This window comes from Mytilus californianus, unplaced genomic scaffold (assembly GCF_021869535.1).
Source record: "Mytilus californianus isolate M0D057914Y unplaced genomic scaffold, xbMytCali1.0.p SCAF_14, whole genome shotgun sequence".
Classification (NCBI taxonomy): domain Eukaryota; kingdom Metazoa; phylum Mollusca; class Bivalvia; order Mytilida; family Mytilidae; genus Mytilus; species Mytilus californianus.
The window spans coordinates 27,494,926-27,516,179 of record NW_026262626.1 but is presented as its reverse complement, the minus strand read 5'-3'; the positions used below and the strand labels follow the sequence as shown (position 1 = coordinate 27,516,179).

The following is a 21,254-nucleotide window of genomic DNA, read 5'->3' as shown; positions in this document are numbered from 1 at the left end:
TCAGTCACCGATAGTATCTTCCGCCCAGTCGACAATGGGCTGTCAGTCACCGGTAGAATCATCCGCCCAGTCGACAATGCATCGGTAATTGCATGATTTAAGTGATACAGTTAGTCTGAAAATTTCCAGTTTATGAAAAGTATGGTATTGTGCAAAATTAAGGTTGCAGCTCACTAGGGGAAAAAGTGACATTGTAAGAATATGGAGTTGTGGTACGCTTGCAAATGAAACAAATACCCACCAGAGTCCAAATGGCATGGATTTAAGGAACTACATTGTATATGCCACTGTACGACCTATCGACAATGAGCAAAACTCGTGAACATGGTTTTGGTTGTTCTGTTTGTGCTTTCTTTAATTTAAATTTTTTGCCTTTTTAAATTTTTGGTCTCAAATCTATACTTGAATGTTATTCGAGAAACATAGATTGTTCCATTTGGTTTTCATCAATTTTTAATAAAAAAAAAATATGATCAAATCGATGCTCATACGGTTAGATCGGAATGGGGATAACAATGGTGTTGCCCTGTTGATATAAATGCAGCTGTTCCGCCAATGGGATTGTACTTATGCTGTTTATATATTGTCGTTTGTATATAATAACGTCCTTTGGGGATATTTCACTAATAATTGATTATATTGTTGCAAAACAAATATTATACTTTAAAAGAAGCAAACTCATGTTAAATGTTTTCGAGGGATAATATGCACCAACTTCTGCAAAAAAATAACTCTACTGTTCGGTAAAACTTTAGAAATGAAAAATAAAACCATGTCTAACTTTCCATTGTAAGCGATATTGCACTATTACAATGATAGCAAAAATGATTTTTGCTAACCTTTGATTAAGGTCTACTGGAATATATCATTGCAATTCAATGAACTGTTATCTTGCATGTCTCTACACCCTCAGAGTCTGTGCTTTACATTCATTGTACGTCAATAAAACGCGCCGATTGGTTAACATAATGCGATTTTATTTCAATATATAGCGGTGAGTTGATACATGTTCCGTCCAATAATGCGCAATACCGCCCTGGATATGAGTTTAGTGAAGTATTTCAGAACATCAAGGAAACCAAAATAAGCTTTGTTACTCTTTATACAAAATATCCTCTAACTGAAATTAATCACAGGCTATACTGAATGGAATTTGACTTAGTGAACCGTCCTAAATAAATAGCTGCTGATATGGATTTGATTTGTCCTTGTGTGATTGAAGGATCGTTTAAAATTATGTGACAAGCATTAGATATGTTTGGACCAAAACACAATATACGTTTTTTTTTTTTTTTTGTTTATTTTTTTTTTCAAAAATTTATAAAAGCGGAATATTGAAATAATATGTTGCAATCATCAATCAGTTTGGTTCAATTTGATCAAAAAAGCTTTTAAAAATGGCTGATAGTTAATTATTTACCCTCATTTGAATCCGTATGCATGCGAACTTTAATTTTACCCTTGGCAGCTGTAGATAGGTTACGCAGATGCTAAGCATTTTCAGTTATTATAAAGGAAAGAATGTCAACATTGAAAAGTGAATCGAGGGTGTGATCAGGAAGAACCATTCTGTTGAATGATTAGGCCTACACAAATTCTTTCTTGCACAGGTAAAAACTATGATTTACCCTTTTTTTAAATCCATGACATGAAATAAAAATCTAGAAGACCTAGAAAAATCATCAGTTTCCGATGCATGTGCTTGTCTGTCTATTTGTATTTGTATTATTTTTCCATCGGATTAAGTGGCAGTTTTCGGAGGTCATCATTAAATGAGGTTTACAAAGCTCTACTAATTCGTATTTGATTTATCTTCCAATATAAATACTTAGCAAGCTATAAAGGGTCCAAAATGATAGTGTAAATCAATTTAAACAGGAAACCAACGCAACCACTGAACAACAGCCTTTGGCTTTTTTCGAGGGGAATTGATGAGTCTAATGTAGTGTTTGGGGAACAAAATTATAAGCCTGGTATCTTTGATGAGTTTAAACACATGGTCGATGACACTGCTGGTGGACGTTTCGTCCGTGAGGGTATCACCAAACCCAGTAGTCAGCACTTTCATGTTGACATACTAGTATATCATTGATAGGTTTATATTGTTTATATAAAATGTTGAATTATCCGAAACACTAAAGTTCATTTGCTGTAGTTTTCAGTTTTAAGTGCCAATCTGCCTAAGAATCAGGCAGTGGTGAACACATGACAAACAAAAACCCACTCAGCTTTACATTAATTTAAGTTCAGAATGCATAATGGTATATGAATATAACATTCATTTTCCTTCCCTGTCCTGGTAATTCAAGATATCATTTGGTTGAAATGCACTAGAAATTAACAATTAAGGGGAGATAACTCCATAATTTGCTATCATTCTAACAAAAATTTATCTAGATATTTTTCGAATTACCTAACACGCAGAAACGAAAGACCTACCATTGTTAACTCAGGATGAGGGTACCTTCGAATTAGGGTGGTTAGGTCAGTGGGTTTTTTCGGCCATGTTTTGAAATTGTTCTAAATTGCCTGATTCTTACAAAGACTGGCACTTTAAAGCTCTACAACTTCGCATTTGATTTTGCTTTCCAACTATTTTTATTCGAGCGACAGTGATGAGTCTTATGTAGACGAAATGCGCGTCTGGCGTACAAATATAAGCCTGGTATCTCTGATGAGTTTTAATATAATAAGAACAATGTATACATTAATTGGAGGCAGGTATCAAAAATATACAAAACTGACAATGGACACATAAGATATCAGTCTATCAGACAATACAAATATTTTTAAATGTTGCAAATAAAAGAAAAGAAAAGAAAAGAAAGAATGAAAATTGAATGATATCTTCACAGTTCAATGAAACGCATATCTTGACTAAAATATACACTTTGCATCATTGTTAATACGTGTTACTTCATGCTCAAATCTGAATTTCTGGCATCCAATCTTTTGCTATATCTTCTGTAAGATAATCTTTTAAACGTTCAAGTGAAAACTTCAGCAATGTCTCCTGGTTAACAATATTCCTGTTTAAAAATAATTATGCCGATTAAAATGTTGGTGTAACCTGGGACTATTATTCTAATAGCATAATAGTCCCAGGTGTAACTATATCATAAAAATAAATTGCGAATCTACAGATCTACCATACATATCTTATTTCAAAAGGAGAATATTGAAAAAGAAAAGCCATCAACTAAATACCTCCGATTTATTATAAGTATAACAAAAAAAATCTCAAAATGGTTTGAAAGACAAAAAAAAAGTTTAACATTTGCCAATTCCTGGAATTATGAATTGTGATTGATTTTTAACGTTCAGTGGTTACGATTCAAACCAATACTCAGAAAATAAACATGTTACATGTAATGTGATAGGAATATGGACTTTGCTATGAACTAGACTGACATGGAAACATTTAGTTTAAAAGTAACAGTCTGTAAGAAGTCACGCATATCATTTCACCCCAGAATGAAAAAACGCAATACAAGAATCTTATAATGAAAATAGAGAAGGCAAAAACATTTATTTAAATCTTGATTGAAAAAGTTGCAATGAGAGGTCAATTACAACTAGAATTGTTATATAATACAAAGGATCGAAAATGTCAATAAACCCAACAAACCATTGATTCATTTTATCAAAATACAATTCAAATTACTAATCTAATGGTTACTAGTATATGACATAAAAATTGACCACGACTGGTTTATCTGGTGCCATTTGTAAAACAGTTATGTTGGACTATTATGACAAATGAGACATGAATATATTTTTTTCTGCAACGGACAACAAACTCGAAGTTTGAAGGTTTTGTGTCAGGTTTGTCTTTTTTTGTTAAGGGTGTTTTATTACAGGTTTGTCTTTTCTTGTTGTTGTTTCGTGTCAGGTTTGTCTCTTCTTGTTCAAGGTTGTCGGTATTCCATTATCTGCTTTGTCTGAATAAAAGTGTTTTTATTTACTACAAATTTTAGATATTTTACCTAGCAGTTGAATTTGTTGATGATGCTTTACAATTTTGAAAATAAACATCTCTTGTTCCTTTGAGATCTGGATTGATTGCTGCGTTAATTGATGACTCTGCCCCCTCTATGGGGTTCTTTGTAACACCTGCAAATATCGATTATTAACAACACGCAACGAAAAAGGCAATCATGCCCGATGACCTCACATAGTAAGAATACATCATTTTGTAGATCATTGAAAAGAAAAATGAACTTTGCAAACATATCATCTAAAAATCATTTGAGAAACAAAGTCCATCATCCGAATCGTGTCCAATACGATATTTCTCCAATCGGGAGGCAATTAACGCAAGCCTCGCGTTATAAATTTTGAAAATTTCACTGTATCGAGTGGAGAAATATCGTATCACTACGGATGCAGTGTTTGACTCTACATTTTTCTATTTTTAACCGATATATATTTTTTTTTTATAATCGACGTGTATGGTTTGTTTGATCTAAGGTCTTCATTTGTCAGAATTTAATTATAAATGACGTAAAATTTTCTTGTTGTCATCTTCATTTCTTGTCACCCAAAAAGTTGATCATGCCTGATGAATTCACATAGACGGAACATATCCTTGTGCAGATGAAAGGTGAATTTAATGATATCTTAATTAAAATTTCACCAAATAAAAATTCTGAAATTTCACTTGTTTGTCCATAAAGTGACAAACATTTTACAAATTTATAAGATTTTGATTACTATTCTTAAATCTTATAAAGTCTTTAGAAACATGCCAAAGTTGTCTGCATTTCAACCTGCAGAAACCATCATTGGAAACATAATGTGTACAATCTTGTAGCATGTAAAAAAACATCGTTTCTATTTTTGTTTTGGCTTATAGCAAGTCGAAATTTTGGCCTATATGCAACAAACCACCATTTCTCAGTGGCTGTTCAAATTTCCCGCATTTCATCCTGACTGACCAACCTCTCCAAATCGTCCTATTGTATTAATTGTTAACTAGTTCTCGTCCTGATAACACATGAACATTCAATTTGCAACTTGACTTTAAGGGAGCATGATGATTTCAAATTTTGTATTGCATATTTTATATACGAATTATAATATTACTGTAACAATTCTTTTATTTTTCCTAATATATATATTTAAAAAAAATGAGGTGCCGAATTGTCTTGGTCCCGAAATGTCCGGATCCCGATATGTCCAAAATTGATGCCGAAATGTCTTCGGACTTGGGTGCCGATTTGTCTGGGTGCCGAAATGTCTTGTGACAATGTTCATCAGGCAACAATGAATTGATTTTCATTACTGAAGACAACTGTTATGATTACACAAAATCGCTATTCGAAAATGAAAAGGTCCTTTTAAGGAAAAATTGTTCACAAGACACAAATTAAACCTTAAAATCTTACCAAACAATTTAGACATTCTAAAGAAAACTTTCCATCGACCAAGATCTTGAAAACTTCTATTAATTTCTGTTTCTACGATGCCAGGATGTATACTCAAAACTGAAACATTGGTGTCTTTTAATCTTCGGTTCATGTAGTACATCTGCATTAACTGCAACATTATAGCAATGCAAAAACATCTGTATATGAAGTCAAATTAAAACATGTTCCTTGCAAAATTCGTACTTCATACATTAAATAACAAAATGCGTTCAACTTAATCGCATTGTTAGAAAGTCTATCAGTATTCGAGGAATGTGTGTGCGCCGCTTAAAATGAATACATATCTGATCGGAATTGAATTTTGAGCGAGGTAATTAGTTTTGGGTGCTTTGAAAATTGTGTTTGAATTTATTTTTTCCGCATTCTTTGACGCGCAAAGTTGCTTTATTTGTGGATTCATATTTCTTTACAATGAAATCGTATTTTACCTCACTTTTTGAGTGAAAAATGTAGACTACCACCAACACCAATGACCCATATTCTTTCTCAAGTATTTAAAAAAAATCACTATGTAGACAATCAATCAAGATTTATCGTATTTTTAATCATTTTAGTATTGATGTAAACAGTTTCTTTAGGTTATTTTAGTTTAGGGGCCAGCTGAAGCCCGCCTACGGGTGCGGTATTTTCTCACTGTGTTAAAGACCCATTGGTGGCCTTGGGCTGTTTTCTGCTCTTTGATCGGGTTGTTGTCTCTTTGACGTATTCCCCGTTTCCATTCTCAATGTTATCTTAACGTATGAACTAGCATAAATTCCATATAGAAATTAATCATTTGTGAATCATAAAGGTGTTGAGTAAATAAAAAGTTAGACCAACAAGGCTCTGGTTTATCTACCCTTCCGTTATCACATTCGATAGCCGATAAAGAATCAATAATGGAATATCTTTCATATTTTTTCTGTCAGTTCATCCGGTTATTATATAAATTTTTTGAAAAGGTATAACATTTTTTTGTAGAAGCCAGTATAAAGGTAAATCATGAAAAGGTCGTGCTGGTGAATCATCCTGAGTATATACACTTGTTAGGAATCATGATATAAAACATGTCATACCTGATAAAGTTTGGAATTTCCATAGTATTTAAGTCTGTCAAATGTGTCCTTAGTCAAATGATTTCCCTGAATTTTAGCTACATCAAAAGCTGCCATTAAGTGGGCTGAACTGGATACCATAATAATCCGACAATCGTCACTTCCGCTCTCTTTCATTATTGGTATCAAATGTAAAGCTATAAGAAGATGACTTAAGTAGTTTACCTAAAACGAAATAAAAAGAAATCCATTGAGTTCATTGTTTTTCGTGGCATACTGATTTTGGTTACTTACATTGAATTTTAAAACTCATGTTATAACATAAACGGTACCAGATGCGCATTTCGACAACTAATGTATCTTCAGTGATGATCGAGGCCAAAATATTTGAATATCCAAAATCTAATACAAATGTCGAAAAACAGATCAAACCAAAAAGGACCTAATGTATAGCCAAATCCGAACAAGGAATCAGAGCTCTACATGAGGGAGATATTTTCCTTAAAATGATTTTCAAAAAATTTTTAACAGCAAATTTTAATCAAACAATATCCGTATCTTCATGCCAGTACGGAAGTAATTCCTACTGGGCTGCTGATACCATCGGGGACTAACAGTCTACCAGCAGAGGTTTTAATGCGGAATACAAACTTGTTTTTATACGAGGGTAAACATCAAAGATGGGTATTCTTTAAAACAAAACATCTACCATACTGACAACTGGTCGTTTTGAATGATAAATCTCTACAAAAACAAACTACTTAATGTGCAACTCACATTGTGAAGTTTATAAATATGTAATCTACTGTTAAGAAATTTCAATCTTCTTTAAAAGCACATGTTGGTTATCATTTAGTCATTGATGTTCTGTTTTGACAGTTCTAATACTGGCATAAAATTCTCAAAAAAATCGGAAAAGAAATCGCTGTGTATCATTTTGCTTTTGTTATAAAACTGCAATATCCATTTATGATTTAGGGATATGGTGTACTCCTTTAGATAGTAATCCAATGAACATTTTAGGAAATATCAAATATTTCAAGGGAAATATGGTATTATTGCGGTTTTTATCCATAAAGTTGCTGCGGTCTCTACGATAAACTATAGAGCTTACCTCATACAGCAACACAGTTACCTAATAAGTTAAATATTAATGATAATTTAAATATGGATGTTGTTTGATTGAAATTTGCCGTTAAAAAAATTAGAAATTATTATAGATTCAGAAATATATCTCCCTCACGCAAAACTCTGATTCTTTGTCCAGATTTTGCTATACTTAGGTCCTTTTAAGTTTGATCAGCTCTTCAACGATTGTATAAGTTTTGGATTTTCAAATATTTTGGCCGAGAGTATCACTGAAGAGACAAAATTTGTCGAAATGCGCATCTGGTGAAGTAATATTTGTACCGTTTATGATATTACAGAAATCGTTTTATAGATATAAGAAGATGTGGTATGAGTGCCAATGAGACAACTCTCCATTCAAGTCAAAATTTATAAAAGTAAACCATTATAGGTCAAAGTACGGTCTTCAACATGGAGCCTTGGCTCACACCGAACAGCAAGCTATAAAGGGCCCCAAAAATTACTAGTGTAAAACCATTCAAACGAGAAAACCAACGGTCTAATCTATATAAAAAACGAGAAACGAGAAACACTTATGAACCACATCAACAAACGACAACAACTGAACATCAGATTCCTGACTTAGGACAGGTGCAAACAACTGCAGCGGGTTTAAGCGTTTTAATGGTACCAAACCTTCACCCTTATCTGAAACAATAGTGTAACATCACAACATAGAAAAACACACTATAAAATATCAATTGAAATAGCTTAACTCAATCAAAAGACATATTAACACCAGTGAACATACACTGAACAAATAAATTTGACCTATGATACAATGCAAATACAAAATAAATAAACTAAGGGAAGAATAATTAAAGTAACATGTAATACCGCTGTGCAATATTAAACAATTTAAGAAAACCAATATACTTGAACAAAAATATCAGCCATTTGCAATTACTTTAAACACAGGTAAATAAAAATAATTTTGTTGTTAGGTATACGTGTACAGTTCAAGTAGAGAAAGGAAATATTTTTACAAAATAAATAATTTTGATGTTCATAGTACGAATAAGTGAAAAATTATAGTAATACCAAACACTTATCAAAGCTGGTATATAGACCAGATATAACCCTGAATAACATTAAATAACAAAAAAGTATTACAATTAGTATTAACAGGTCATAAACAAGAAAGTACAATTTGAGAGTACTCTCAGTTACTGACAGCTAGTTAAAAGCCAAAAACAATTAATAATAAAAAAATCATGCATCAGAGAATAAAATCAACCAAAACACATCCCAGGGATTTAGTATTTTAACGTCATGGACAGTCAAAGAAGACATGACTTGTGCAATGCCAAAAATAAATGTATCGACAGGTAGTAGGCTAGTTAGGAGTTAACCTCTTTATAGATCAAAATGAACGCGGGTGTGTCTTTATACATCCCGTTTGAAAAGAATACAAATTTAGTTATGTTTTAATTTGCTGATGACAAAATCGATATCAGTGCCAATGTAAACTATATTCAAAGATCTAATTACAACATTGGTAAGATAACCTTTACTAATAAGTTTGTTTAAAGGTTTGATGAGTTTACACGGATCACATAGTGATTTCCGCGCTTTAAGTACAATATTACCGTAAAATTTAGGATGTGAGATACCGTTTTAATCAGTTTTCTACAGGTACAGTCAAATTTACTAATCATATCTTTGTATCTATGAAAGAATTTAGTAAAAGTTTTACGTAATTTATGGTAACGAAATCCCTGACTTAATAATTTACCCGTGATGCATTGATTACGTTCGTTAAAATCTGTTTAAAACTGAAGATACACTTTAGTCAAATATTTCTTCTTGAATCTAGAAGTCAACCAAGGTATTTCAAAACTTCATTTCAACTTCTATGTCTTGACATGTCGTGTTGCATTTGCATTGGTTTTATTTGTTGTATTTGTTGTATTTGATTTTTCAATGTCTGTTTTGGCTTGTCTTGTCTATAAAAATACATTTCCTGTTATGTACTAGGAATGCAGAATTTACTTGTACCGATGGTGTAATTATAATCATTTGGTAATTATTAGGCAGTAACCAATTACTACGGGTTATGAAAATAGTAGCTTGACTAGCTGATCAAAATCTGATGAGCATTTTAGGCAAATTAGTTCACACCGGTTTTTGAGGCGTTTCGTTTTTTTTCAATATTTGGTTTTCTGTGTATTTTTTTGTAAATTGTTGTATTTATCTATGTCTAGTCGATGTTATTTTTTGTCTGTATTTTTCTTCAACTGTTTCGGTTCTTTTAGATCCTTGGCTTTCAAATATTCGGTTTTTAGCGTTCTTGATCTGGTGAAGGTATATCCAGAAAAGCGCTTCGGACGCACGACATTTAAAACGTGTTGTTTTCCTTTTTTTTCTTCGACGTACAGTTTTTTTTTATTTCCCCTGTAGTATCTTCTCCCCTTTTTGTAAGTACAAATTAAATGTACACAAGAAAATATTACCTGGAACATAAGTTCATTTTCATCTTCTGTATATGCTGGAATAATAAAAAATATTCCTTTTAAAACTATTTTTTTTTTATTATAGCGCATACAGTGACAAAATGGCTACAATACGTCATGAACAAATAAATAAAGTAGCAAACTGTTATACTTCATTTAACTTCAAAAACTATTAATTAAAACAGATATGATTGCTTAACTGAATGTTGTTGTTCATTTATGTAACAACCTTTATTTGAAACGTTAACATCGAAACAGTTAGGAAAAGAGAGCCAAATACACGACTTCCATATTATTTAAAGTAGTTTTCAACCAAAAGACAAACCGAACAAAGATTACATTTGCATGAGGAATTGATAATCAATCCGTTGTTGTTAACTTTACAAAATTACCTTACAATATATAAAGATATAAGAAATGAATGATGAATATATGGCAATGTCAGTCCTGTGGTTCATGTTTAGCAGAGGACGTTCACTCTTTCGACACACCCGGTCTCGCACCGTGTGGAATTATGATTCTCTCAGATTTTTGTTCTTCTAATTTGCATATATTCAAAATGGATTTACAAGATATGAACATCGGTAAACTACTGTTTCCTCTTATTTCTCTAATTTTGTCACTATTTTCACATTTCCCAATCGATTGTGAAAAAATTGTTCTCCTCACTACTGAAATATCTGTTCTCGGCAAATGATTGGTCGAAATTTAATTATGACGTTAAATTTTCTTGATTTCTTCTGAATTCCCGATTGTGACGTCATTAAAAAAGGCGACCATGCCTGATGACGTCACACATAAAGAACACAATTTTCTGCAAATCTTTGAAAAGGAAGGATAAAAATCATTAGAGAAACAGATTCCACCACTATAACTCGTGTATTACGATATTTCTCCACTCTCAACAGTTAAATTTTAATATTTAAAGAGCTCGGCAAGCCTCGCGCTTTAAATATTAAAATTTATCTGTCTCGAGTGGAGAAATATCGTAACACACTTGTTACAATGGTGGAATCTATATTTCTATTATCATAAGGTCACTGTGAAAATCCACTGGATATTCTTTTCTTCAACCCATTCACTCGTTTTTTTCTGCTATTTTTGTTAAGGTTCTTTTCGCTTGATATAAAGCTCTTTAGTTTATTATACCTTGATGATTTGTTTGTTTCCAAAGTTATTTCTTAGGCTACATGTTCATACCTTGCTCATGCATTGCTATACCGGCATTACAGATGAGAACATGAAGTTTTCTCCCTGACGATTTGTACTCGTCAATGAAACGTTTGGTCGATTTTAATGAACTAAGATCAAGCTGCATAAATTCTATACTCAGATCCCCATCTTTGATTATTCCATCTGTTCCTCTGTCTTTCTCTGCTTGATATTCTGCTTTAATTTGTTTAATGGCCTAGAAATCAAAGTAACAAGCGGTCATCGAAACAGTGTTAACTTTACTCTACCCCAGGATTAGATTTTCTCAACTGTATTAAGCAAAACCATTCGGAATTTTGGGTCCTCAATGCTCATCAACTTCATACTTTATTTGGACTTTTGAACGTTTTTGACTCGAGCGTCAGTGAAGAGTCTTTTGTAGACTAAACGCTCGTCTAGCGTACAAAATTTTAATATAATTACCTACGACGAGGTTATTTACACAATATTTTAGGCAAATATTTTTGTATCACAAACACAAATTTAATGACGCTTTGAATTTACTATGGTTTCTCACTTCAACAAAACCAAATCAATTAACATTTGTATATTGTGTATCCTTCATTCACTTTGAGAAGTGTTTAGGACTTTATTTAATTAATTATAAACATTTTACCATGAATACTGCAAAAAAAAATTTAAATATGTATCAGAGAACTAGTTTATGTTATGTCTACCTCGTTTGCTCTTTCTTCAGAACGACAAGCAATGATAACTTTGGCACCAAGAAAAGCTATCCATTTGGCTGTTTCATATCCAATACCTGTATAATTAAAAGACAATTTATTGATGATCCTTTTCGTTACATCAAACATGAATTTTCTAGAGGTCATATATCACAATTCACGTTAGTGCTAAATGAGGAGACATTGGGTGTGTATGTTACTGTTCTCTAAAGTCCTAATGATTCTACGTATTTTAAATAATATACAACCCTGGTTTTGTGTGTTTGGTTTTGAGTGGTCCTAATGAATTTAAATCCAGAACATCGCTTCGGACGCACAAAAGTTATCAAATGTTATTTTCATTTCTTTAACTACCAGATTAGATAAGTCAGCATAACTCTGTGTCTTGCAGGTAGCTAGAGTAAGTTGGTTTGTTATCCTCAATTTTAATTATTTAAATGGATTATAGTTTGAAAAAGAAATTATTTCTGAATTTGCTTCTTGTCTTCTAATTCGCATTTATGTCAATATTTCCATTTCCCATGTCAGCATATAGTCAGAAATGATATGACAAAAAAACATCAACATAACCAAGCAAGAACACATCACAACGTTCTTAAATGAAACAATATTGGTCAAAAAGACAAATAAAACATTCAATCAATAACGCATCGTGGATGAAAATAGAAGTGGTCTTTCTGGACGGTGATGTTCCTCTGGCACCTTCTTGCGATGTTTATATATCCCAACTCGTTCGTTATGCCCGTGTCTGTAGTGGCGTTTTGGATTTCAATGAGCGTAATATATGTATTACTGGTAAATTATTACTTAAATTACTTAAAACCTTTACGAAATTCTTCAATAGATACAAAGATTTGGTTTGCAAGTTTGGCGGTACCTGAAAAAAAACTTATGTCAGACGGAATAGCACATCCTAAATTTTACGGTGATATTGTTTACCGAGCCAGGAAATTTATATACGATCCGGGTAAACTTATCAATCCTTTAAATAAACTTATTCTAAAAGGTTACTAATTCAACACTGTAATTATATCTTTGAACATTGTTTTTATTGGTATAAATATTGTTTTTGTTATCAGTAAATTAAAATCATACTAAATAGTTCTGTTAAACACATATGCACTTTAACGGTACTACAATCTGTCGATACCTTTATTTTGGCATTGCACAAGGTCATGTTTTTCTCTGACTGATAATGACGTCTTTACATTAAATCCATTGGATGTTGGATGTGTACTGATAGATATATTAGTCTTAGATACACGATTTCTTTTATTAGTTGTTATTGGCTTTGAACTAGCTGTCAGTAACTGCGAGTAATCACAGATCTGTACTTAGTGTCCTTTTTGTTGTTAGGGATGAGGGATGGATAAATACCCTGCCACGTCCAGTCTGCGTTTATGTTTGATGTTTTTCTGCTTTGTATCGATCTGATGAGTTAAGCCTTTTTCAACTGATTTTTATAGTTGGTTCTTATTTTGTGCTGTTACACCACTGTCCCAGGTTAGGAGGGGGGTTGAGCGCTCACAAACATGTTTAATCCCGCCACATTCTTTATGTGCCTGTCCCAAGTCAGGAGCCTGTAGTTCAGTGGTTGTCGTTGGTTCATGTCTGTCATATTTGTTCTTCGTTAATTGTTTTGTTATAAATTGGGCCGTTAGTTTTCTCAATTGAATTGTTTCATATTTTTCATGTCGGGGTCCTTTATAAACGACTATACGGTATGGGTTTTTTCTCATTGTTGAAGGCCGTACGGTTGCCAATAATTGCTTGCATCCACTTTATTTGAACTCTGGTTGATAGTTCTCTCATTGGCAATCATACATCATCTCCTTATTTTTATTTTGACTGGCAAAATTAAATTCATTCCAAACGAAATATAGCAATCATACTTGACAAAAAGAAGTTCACCTCATTCTTTCAACATTAGCAAAATAATACATATTCTTTATCCGTTCAAAAGGTGACTTGATATTCCAAATCACGTGCCTGCGATTACAAACTGGCGTCTTCTGGTGGTTGCGGATACATGGATATGAAATATGCATTCTCATCTTTCCTGACTCCTTAGTTCGATACACAATGAGCATGCAAATTGTCAGAATCAGTGTTGAAATGAAGTCGCATTAACCAGCTGCAGCTTCCAATTGGTAATTATTAAAATTGTGTATTGCGAGGATAGGGACCTTCTATGTCATGTAATGATCTCTAGAGGATAGGTGACCTTTTTATGTCGTGTAATGATCTTTAACATTTTTACATTATTAGTCCTATATGGACCGGACCTTTGAATACATATATTTATTGTGTAAACATTTTGCCTGATATGTTTCTTTGGTCTTTGATAAAAATGTCAATCTATGAAAAGAAGTCTGACACCTTTTCAGAAGAACAAATTTACTTTACTTTATGACCGATTTCCCATATTTTTAAAGATATCGGTCAACTACCTAAGCTAATGATTTACAAATGTTTCTATTTTGTTGTCCCCTCACAATATGCAGCCTATAAACTTGTTGGTCTCTATTGGTATTTCCTTTAGTTTTTTGTTGTGCTTAATCATAGTTATCTTTGTAATAACAGATGATTCTTACAAAAATCGATGCAAACCCGGCCCTGTATTCATTTTAGAACCTTGATGATACAACCTTAAATGACATTAGCAAATTAAAAGTATCGTTGCATACTCTAGCAGAACCTTTAGAGTTAAATGTCTAATGTAAATGTTTTTGATGGAAGAACCATCAATAAGAACACTTGCAAAAACTTCGGGAGATGATAAAAAAGAAATAATACCCAAAAATCAAAAAAGAATAAAAGAGAAATGGTCAAACTGGCTTTTTATAAGCATCATAAACAAAATAAATAACATGCTAGTTGTACAAAAAAAGAAAAGTTGATGCTATACACACAGTCAGGAATCTGATGTTCAGTAGTTGTCGTTTGTTGATGTGGTTCATAAGTGTTTCTCGTTTCTCGTTTTTTATATAGATTAGACCTTTGAATGGTTTTACACTAGTAATTTTTGGGGCCCGTTATAGCTTGCTGTTCGGTGTTGAAGACCGTGCTTTGACCTATAATGGTTTACTTTTATAAATTTTGACTTGGATGGAGAGTTGTCTCATTGGCACTCATACCACATCTTCTTATATTTACATATAAACTAGAGGCTCTCAAGAGCCTGTGTCGCTCACCTGACTCTACTTTGGTTTAAGAAATCATGTAAAGATAGATAAAAATCATAACAGATACCCAAATAATGATTGAGGCCAAATTTTGATTAATATTGGTCCCGTTATTTAATAAAATATCCTGGTGGCCATCTTGAACAGTAAATCGACTGCAAAGTAACAACACTTGGTCAGCAACTCATAAGGAACATTCATGCCATGTTTGGTTCCATTCCATTCAGTGGTTCTCTAAAAGAAGACAAATGTATGTATTTCCCATAGGGTCCTATGTTAAACTAAGTCCCCCGCTGGCGGCCATCTTGGATGATGGACCGACTGCAAAGTAACAACACTTGGTCAGCACCTCATTAGGAACATTCATGCCATGTTTGGTTTTATTCCATTCAGTGGTTCTCTAAAAGAAGACATTTGTATGTATTTCCCATAGGGTCCTATGTTAAACTAAGTCCCTCGCTGGCGGCCATCTTGGATGATGGATTGGCTGCAAAGAAACATCACTTGGTCAACACCTCATAAGGAACATTCATGCCATGTTTGGTTCCATTCCATTCATAGGTTCTCTAAAAGAAGACATTTTGTATGTATTTCCAGTAGGGTCCTATGTTAAACTAAGTCACCCACTGGCAGCCATCTTGGATGATGGATCGGCTGCAAAGTAACAACACTTGGTCAGCACCTTATAAGGAACATTCATGCCATGTTTGGTTTCATTCCATTCACTGGTTCTCTAAGAGAAGACATTTGTATGTATTTCCCATAGGGTCCAATGTTAAACTAAGTAACCCGCTGTCGGCCATCCTGGATGATGGAGTGACTGCAAAGTTACAACACTTGGTCAGCACCTTATAAGGAACATTCATGCCATGTTTTGTTTCATTCCATTCAGTTGTTCTCTAAAAGAAGACATTTCTATGTATTTCCCATAGGGTCCTATGTTAAACTAAGTCCCCCGCTGGCGGCCATCTTGGATGATGGACCGACTGCAAAGTAACAACACTTGGTCAACATCTCATAAGGAACATTCATGCCATGTTTGGTTCCATTCAATTTATTGGTTCTCTAAAAGAAGACATTTTTATGTATTTCCCAAAGGGTCCTATGTAAAACTAAGTCCCCCGCTGGCGGCCATCTTGGATGATGGATTGGCTACAAAGTAACAACACTTGGTCAGCATCTCATAAGGAACATTCATGCCATGTTTGGTTTCATTCCATTCAGTGGTTCTTTAAAAGAAGACATTTATATGTATTTCCCATAGGTCCTATGTTAAACTAAGTCCCCTGCTGTCGGCCATCTTGGATGATGGACCGACTGCAAAGTAACAACACTTGGTCAGCACCTCATAAGGAACATTCATGCCATGTTTGGTTTCATTCCATTCAGTGGTTCTCTAAAAGAAGACATTTGTATGTATTTCCCATAGGGTCCTATGTTAAACTAAGTTCCCCGCTGGCGGCCATCTTGGATGATGGATCGGCTACAAAGTAACAACACTTGGTCAAAACCTCATAAGAAACATTCATGCCATGTTTGGTTTCATTCCATTCAGTGGTTCTCTAAAAGAAGACATTTGTATGTATTTCCCATAGGGTCCTATGTTAAACTAAGTCCCCCGCTGGCGGCCATCTTGGATAATGGATCGGCTACAAAGTAACAACACTTGGTCAGCACCTCATAAGGAACATTCATGCCATGTTTGGTTTCATTCCATTCAGTGGTTTTCTAAAAGAAGACATTTGTATGTATTTCCCATAGGGTCCTATGTTAAACTAAGTTCCCCGATGGCGGCCATCTTGGATGATGGATCGGCTACAAAGTAACAACACATGGTCAGCACCTCATAAGGAACACTTATGCCATGTTTGGTTTTATTCCATTCAGTGGTTCTCTAAAAGAAGTCATTTGTATGCATTTCCCATAGGGTCCGTTGTTAAACTAAGTCCCCCGCTGGCGGCCATCTTGGATGATGGATCGGCTACAAAGTAACAACACTTGGTGAGCACCTCATAAGGAACATTCATGCCATGTTTGGTTTCATTCCATTCAGTGGTTCTCTAAAAGAAGACATTTGTATGTATTTCCCATAGGGTCCTATGTTAAACTAAGTCCCCTTCTGGCGGCCATCTTGGATAATGGATCGGCTACAAAGTAACAACACTTGGTCAGCACCTCATAAGGAACATTCATGCCATGTTTGGTTTCATTCCATTCAGTGGTTTTCTAAAAGAAGACATTTGTATGTATTTCCCATAGGGTCCTATGTTAAACTAAGTTCCCCGATGGCGGCCATATTGGATGATGGATCGGCTACAAAGTAACAACACATGGTCAGCACCTCATAAGGAACATTCATGCCATGTTTGGTTTTATTCCATTCAGTGGTTCTCTAAAAGAAGTCATTTGTATGCATTTCCCATAGGGTCCTATGTTAAACTAAGTCCCCCGCTGGCGGCCATCTTGGATGATGGATCGGCTACAAAGTAACAACACTTGGTCAGCACCTCATAAGGAACATTCATGCCATGTTTGGTTTCATTCCATTCAGTGGTTCTCTAAAAGAAGTCATTTGTATGCATTTCCCATAGGGTCCTATGTTAAACTAAGTTCCCCGCTGGCGGCCATCTTGGATGATGGATCGGCTACAAAGTAACAACACTTGGTCAGCACCTCATAAGGAACATTCATTCCATGTTTGGTTTCATTCCATTCAGTGGTTCTCTAGAAGAAGTTCAAAATGTAAAAAGTTTACGCCGACGACGGACGACGACGGACGACGCCGGACGACGCCGGACGACGGACGACGGACGCCAAGTGATGAGAAAAGCTCACTTGGCCCTTTGGGCCAGGTGAGCTAAAAATGAAGAGTTTAAAATAATACAATCTCTGATCTCATCAAAGTCAAGTATACAATACTTCAATAAAATTATATATGCATCGAAAAATCTACATATAAGTAATGAAAATCGTATTTGAAAATTATTGGAGACATTTTAAGGGCATCAAAATGGTTAGACAGAAATGACATGACGAAAAAAAAAACGGTAAAGTATAATGTCTGCTGTAGTTTATTCTTATTAAAAAAATTGTGCATGCATAAGATAAAAAGACACACAGAAGGATACAGAGAAAGCAGATACATTTACATAGCCAAGGAATAATTATATGCCAATTCGGAAGAGGGAATTATGATTTTTCCATATTTAAGGTAAAACACGATGTTGCATTTATCATAACGAGGTAATTGTTATATTTCAGAATATCTATTATGTCTGATATATTACTTATTAAAAGAGATGCGGAAAAGATACCAAAGGGACATTCAAACTCATAAGTCGACAACACACTGACAATGCAATGCACGGCAAAAAACGAAATAAGACAAAAAGACAACAACAGTATAAATAAACTGTTAACACAGAGATATGTCTCGCCTATTTGTTATTTTGATAATGCAAATGTTGAAATTAAAATAGCAATACTTTAACATGTAAGTTATGCAAATATTCAAAGTCAATGAACCATGACTGAAGGTACAGGGCTAAACAATCTCCATGGAAATGAGATGTGCCAATGCTAATACAACTGCAAACCAAATACCATTGACTTTTCATAAGTCGTTCCCTTTAAACAAACTTAAACACAAACATTAGCTTGTAAATTTTTCATTATGTAAAAGTTTTAAAGTCAATGAACCATAATTAGGGGGTGGGGTTATATAATCTCCATGGAAATGGAACTTGCAAATACAAATACATTTGCATACCGAATATCATTGACTTAACATTAGTGGTTCATCTTAAACTGACCTAATCACAAACTAATACATGTAAACTAAGCAAAAGTTTCAAAGTCAATAGACCATGACTGAGGGGTAAGGACCAAATATTCTCCATGAAAATGAGATGCGTTAATGCTTATACAACTGCATACCAATTATCATTGACCTACCACTAACGGTTCCCCTTAAATTGACCTACTCACAAACTAATATATGAAAACTAAGCAAAAGTTTCAAAGTCAATTGACCATGAATGAGGGGGCGGGGCCAAATAATCTCCATGGAAATGAGATATGCCAATGCTTATAAAACTGCATACCAAGTATCATTGACTTACCACTTGTGGTTCCCCATAAACTAACCTAATCACAAACTAATACATGTAAACTAAGCAAAGTTTCAAAGTCAATTGACCTTGACTGAGGGGGCGGGGCCAAATAATTTCCATGGTAATGAGATGGGCCAATGCTAATACAACTGCATACCAAATATCATTGACCTACCAACCATGAACTAGACCTAATCACAAACTAATACATTGATGACGCCGCCGCAGCCGTCGACGCCAGAAACAGCATACCTATGTCTCGCTTTTTGACTCCGTCAAGGCGAGACAAAAACACAACATAGAAAACTAAAGACTAAGCCCCACGAAGAACACGAACCCCACCAAAAACAGAGTGTGATCCCAGGTGCTCGTTATATAAAGTGATTAGGCATCACGCAATAGCGGATTGGTAGTTTATTCTTATCTTACACCAAGACATCACCAAATTCATAAACCATCGGTCGTGTAAATTTTCTAACTCTGGAACTTGACCGAAAGTGAAATTTTGAAATTGAAACGACTTTTCCATAACAAAAGATAGACAAGATACCGGTATAAACATGACATACATTCAAAAAGTATAAAGCATTTAAACCTGAAAACCAACACTAAAAACTAAAGCCAAGAGCAACACAGACCTCTTTTAAACAAAACTACATGTGATCTTAGTGTTCCCAAAGGATAAGCAGATCCTTTTCCACATGTGGCGCATGTCGTGTTGCTCATGTAAGTACAAACCCGGTGATAAATATAATTCGGTAGGTCAAATTCGAGGAAAGAGGACGGGATTGTGGCTACGACACATCCGTCGTCATTTGTGAAACAGATATTTCAAAACTATTGGTGGCGTATGTAAAATTTTCGAAGGAATGGTTTTAATTTCATCTCTTGGAACTCTTGGTTTGATAGCTTCCTTGTGAGCAAGGAAATCATGGTAGGAAAAGCAAGTTTTTGAATATCGTATCAACTAGGAGATATATATACTCCATATGCAGGCGCTGCTGGAATGTTGGTACATAGAAAAATAAAGTTCGCAACTGAGAAGCTGAAATCATCTCTTTTGTCGAACATTACCTGTCCTCTGGAACACCTACCACCCATAAATGTAATCAAAGGAAGACTTTAACTGCACGACCAAGAACTAAGCGATTTAGCGAGGACTGAGAGCGAGGATAAATTCCTGTTTCAAATAATACTTAGTTTTCCATAACATTTCTACAGTTACTTGTGCGTTTAGTGTGTGGATATGATATTTGACAAATTGTACGGCACGTTGTTTTCAAAACTGACATAGTAAAATAAATTAATAAAAAATGGCATCGTAAATTTTAATAGAGTTTTTTGCTCTAACGATGATTTTTCAAGACTAGATTTACTATGCTCGTCTGTTTAGCTCAATATATATATGTGTGTAATTATTTAAAAATAGAAATTGAAATGGTCTTGTATGGGAAATAAATTTCATTATAACGACCCGTTGCTAACTTCAGGGAGTGTAGCTTGAAATGATTACTAGGAAAACATGGTTTCATTATTGTTATCTAATAATATTTAATTTATCATTATTGTTTTGTCCATGACAAAACCCTATGCATGTTTTCCTGTGATCTCTGCACCGTAAACATATATGTTCTAAATAATGAACTTTTGACTGCTTACCTGTATTACCGCCGGTCACCACAACCGTTTTATCCCTGTCAAGGTTTATCCTTGGGAATGATACTTTTCCTCCCATGGTAGAAAATGTTTTCTCCCTGTTTGCTTACATTTCTATATCAAAGGGAGATAACAGATGTCGCGTGACTTACGCAACGGATGATGTGTATATTATATTAAATTAAGCTTTAAATCCATGGCAGTGTGTACTTTGGTAAATCCTCATTGACGGTTGTTTATTTTAGGACTATATGTTATACAAGTATTGTAAAAAGCCGCACTTTGTAATGGATCAAATCTACTTCTCATTTTATTTGAGTTACGTTTTGACGAGGAAGTTTTTCTTGTCTTCATTTTGT

At 34.2% G+C, this 21,254-nt stretch overlaps 1 protein-coding gene across 1 annotated transcript; it reads right to left on the bottom strand.

The window, feature by feature from the left end:
- Positions 1-2,666: 2,666 nt before the first annotated feature.
- On the bottom strand, positions 2,667-21,254 carry LOC127724720 (retinol dehydrogenase 12-like). Its single transcript, XM_052231812.1, has 8 exons — positions 20,899-21,254; positions 11,934-12,019; positions 11,245-11,452; positions 10,045-10,079; positions 6,485-6,688; positions 5,388-5,538; positions 3,987-4,113; positions 2,667-3,029 (listed from the first exon to the last, which is right to left on the bottom strand). Exons 1-8 carry the CDS (start codon positions 20,972-20,974, stop codon positions 2,924-2,926), a joined length of 993 nt encoding a protein of 330 aa, XP_052087772.1. The 5' UTR covers positions 20,975-21,254; the 3' UTR covers positions 2,667-2,923.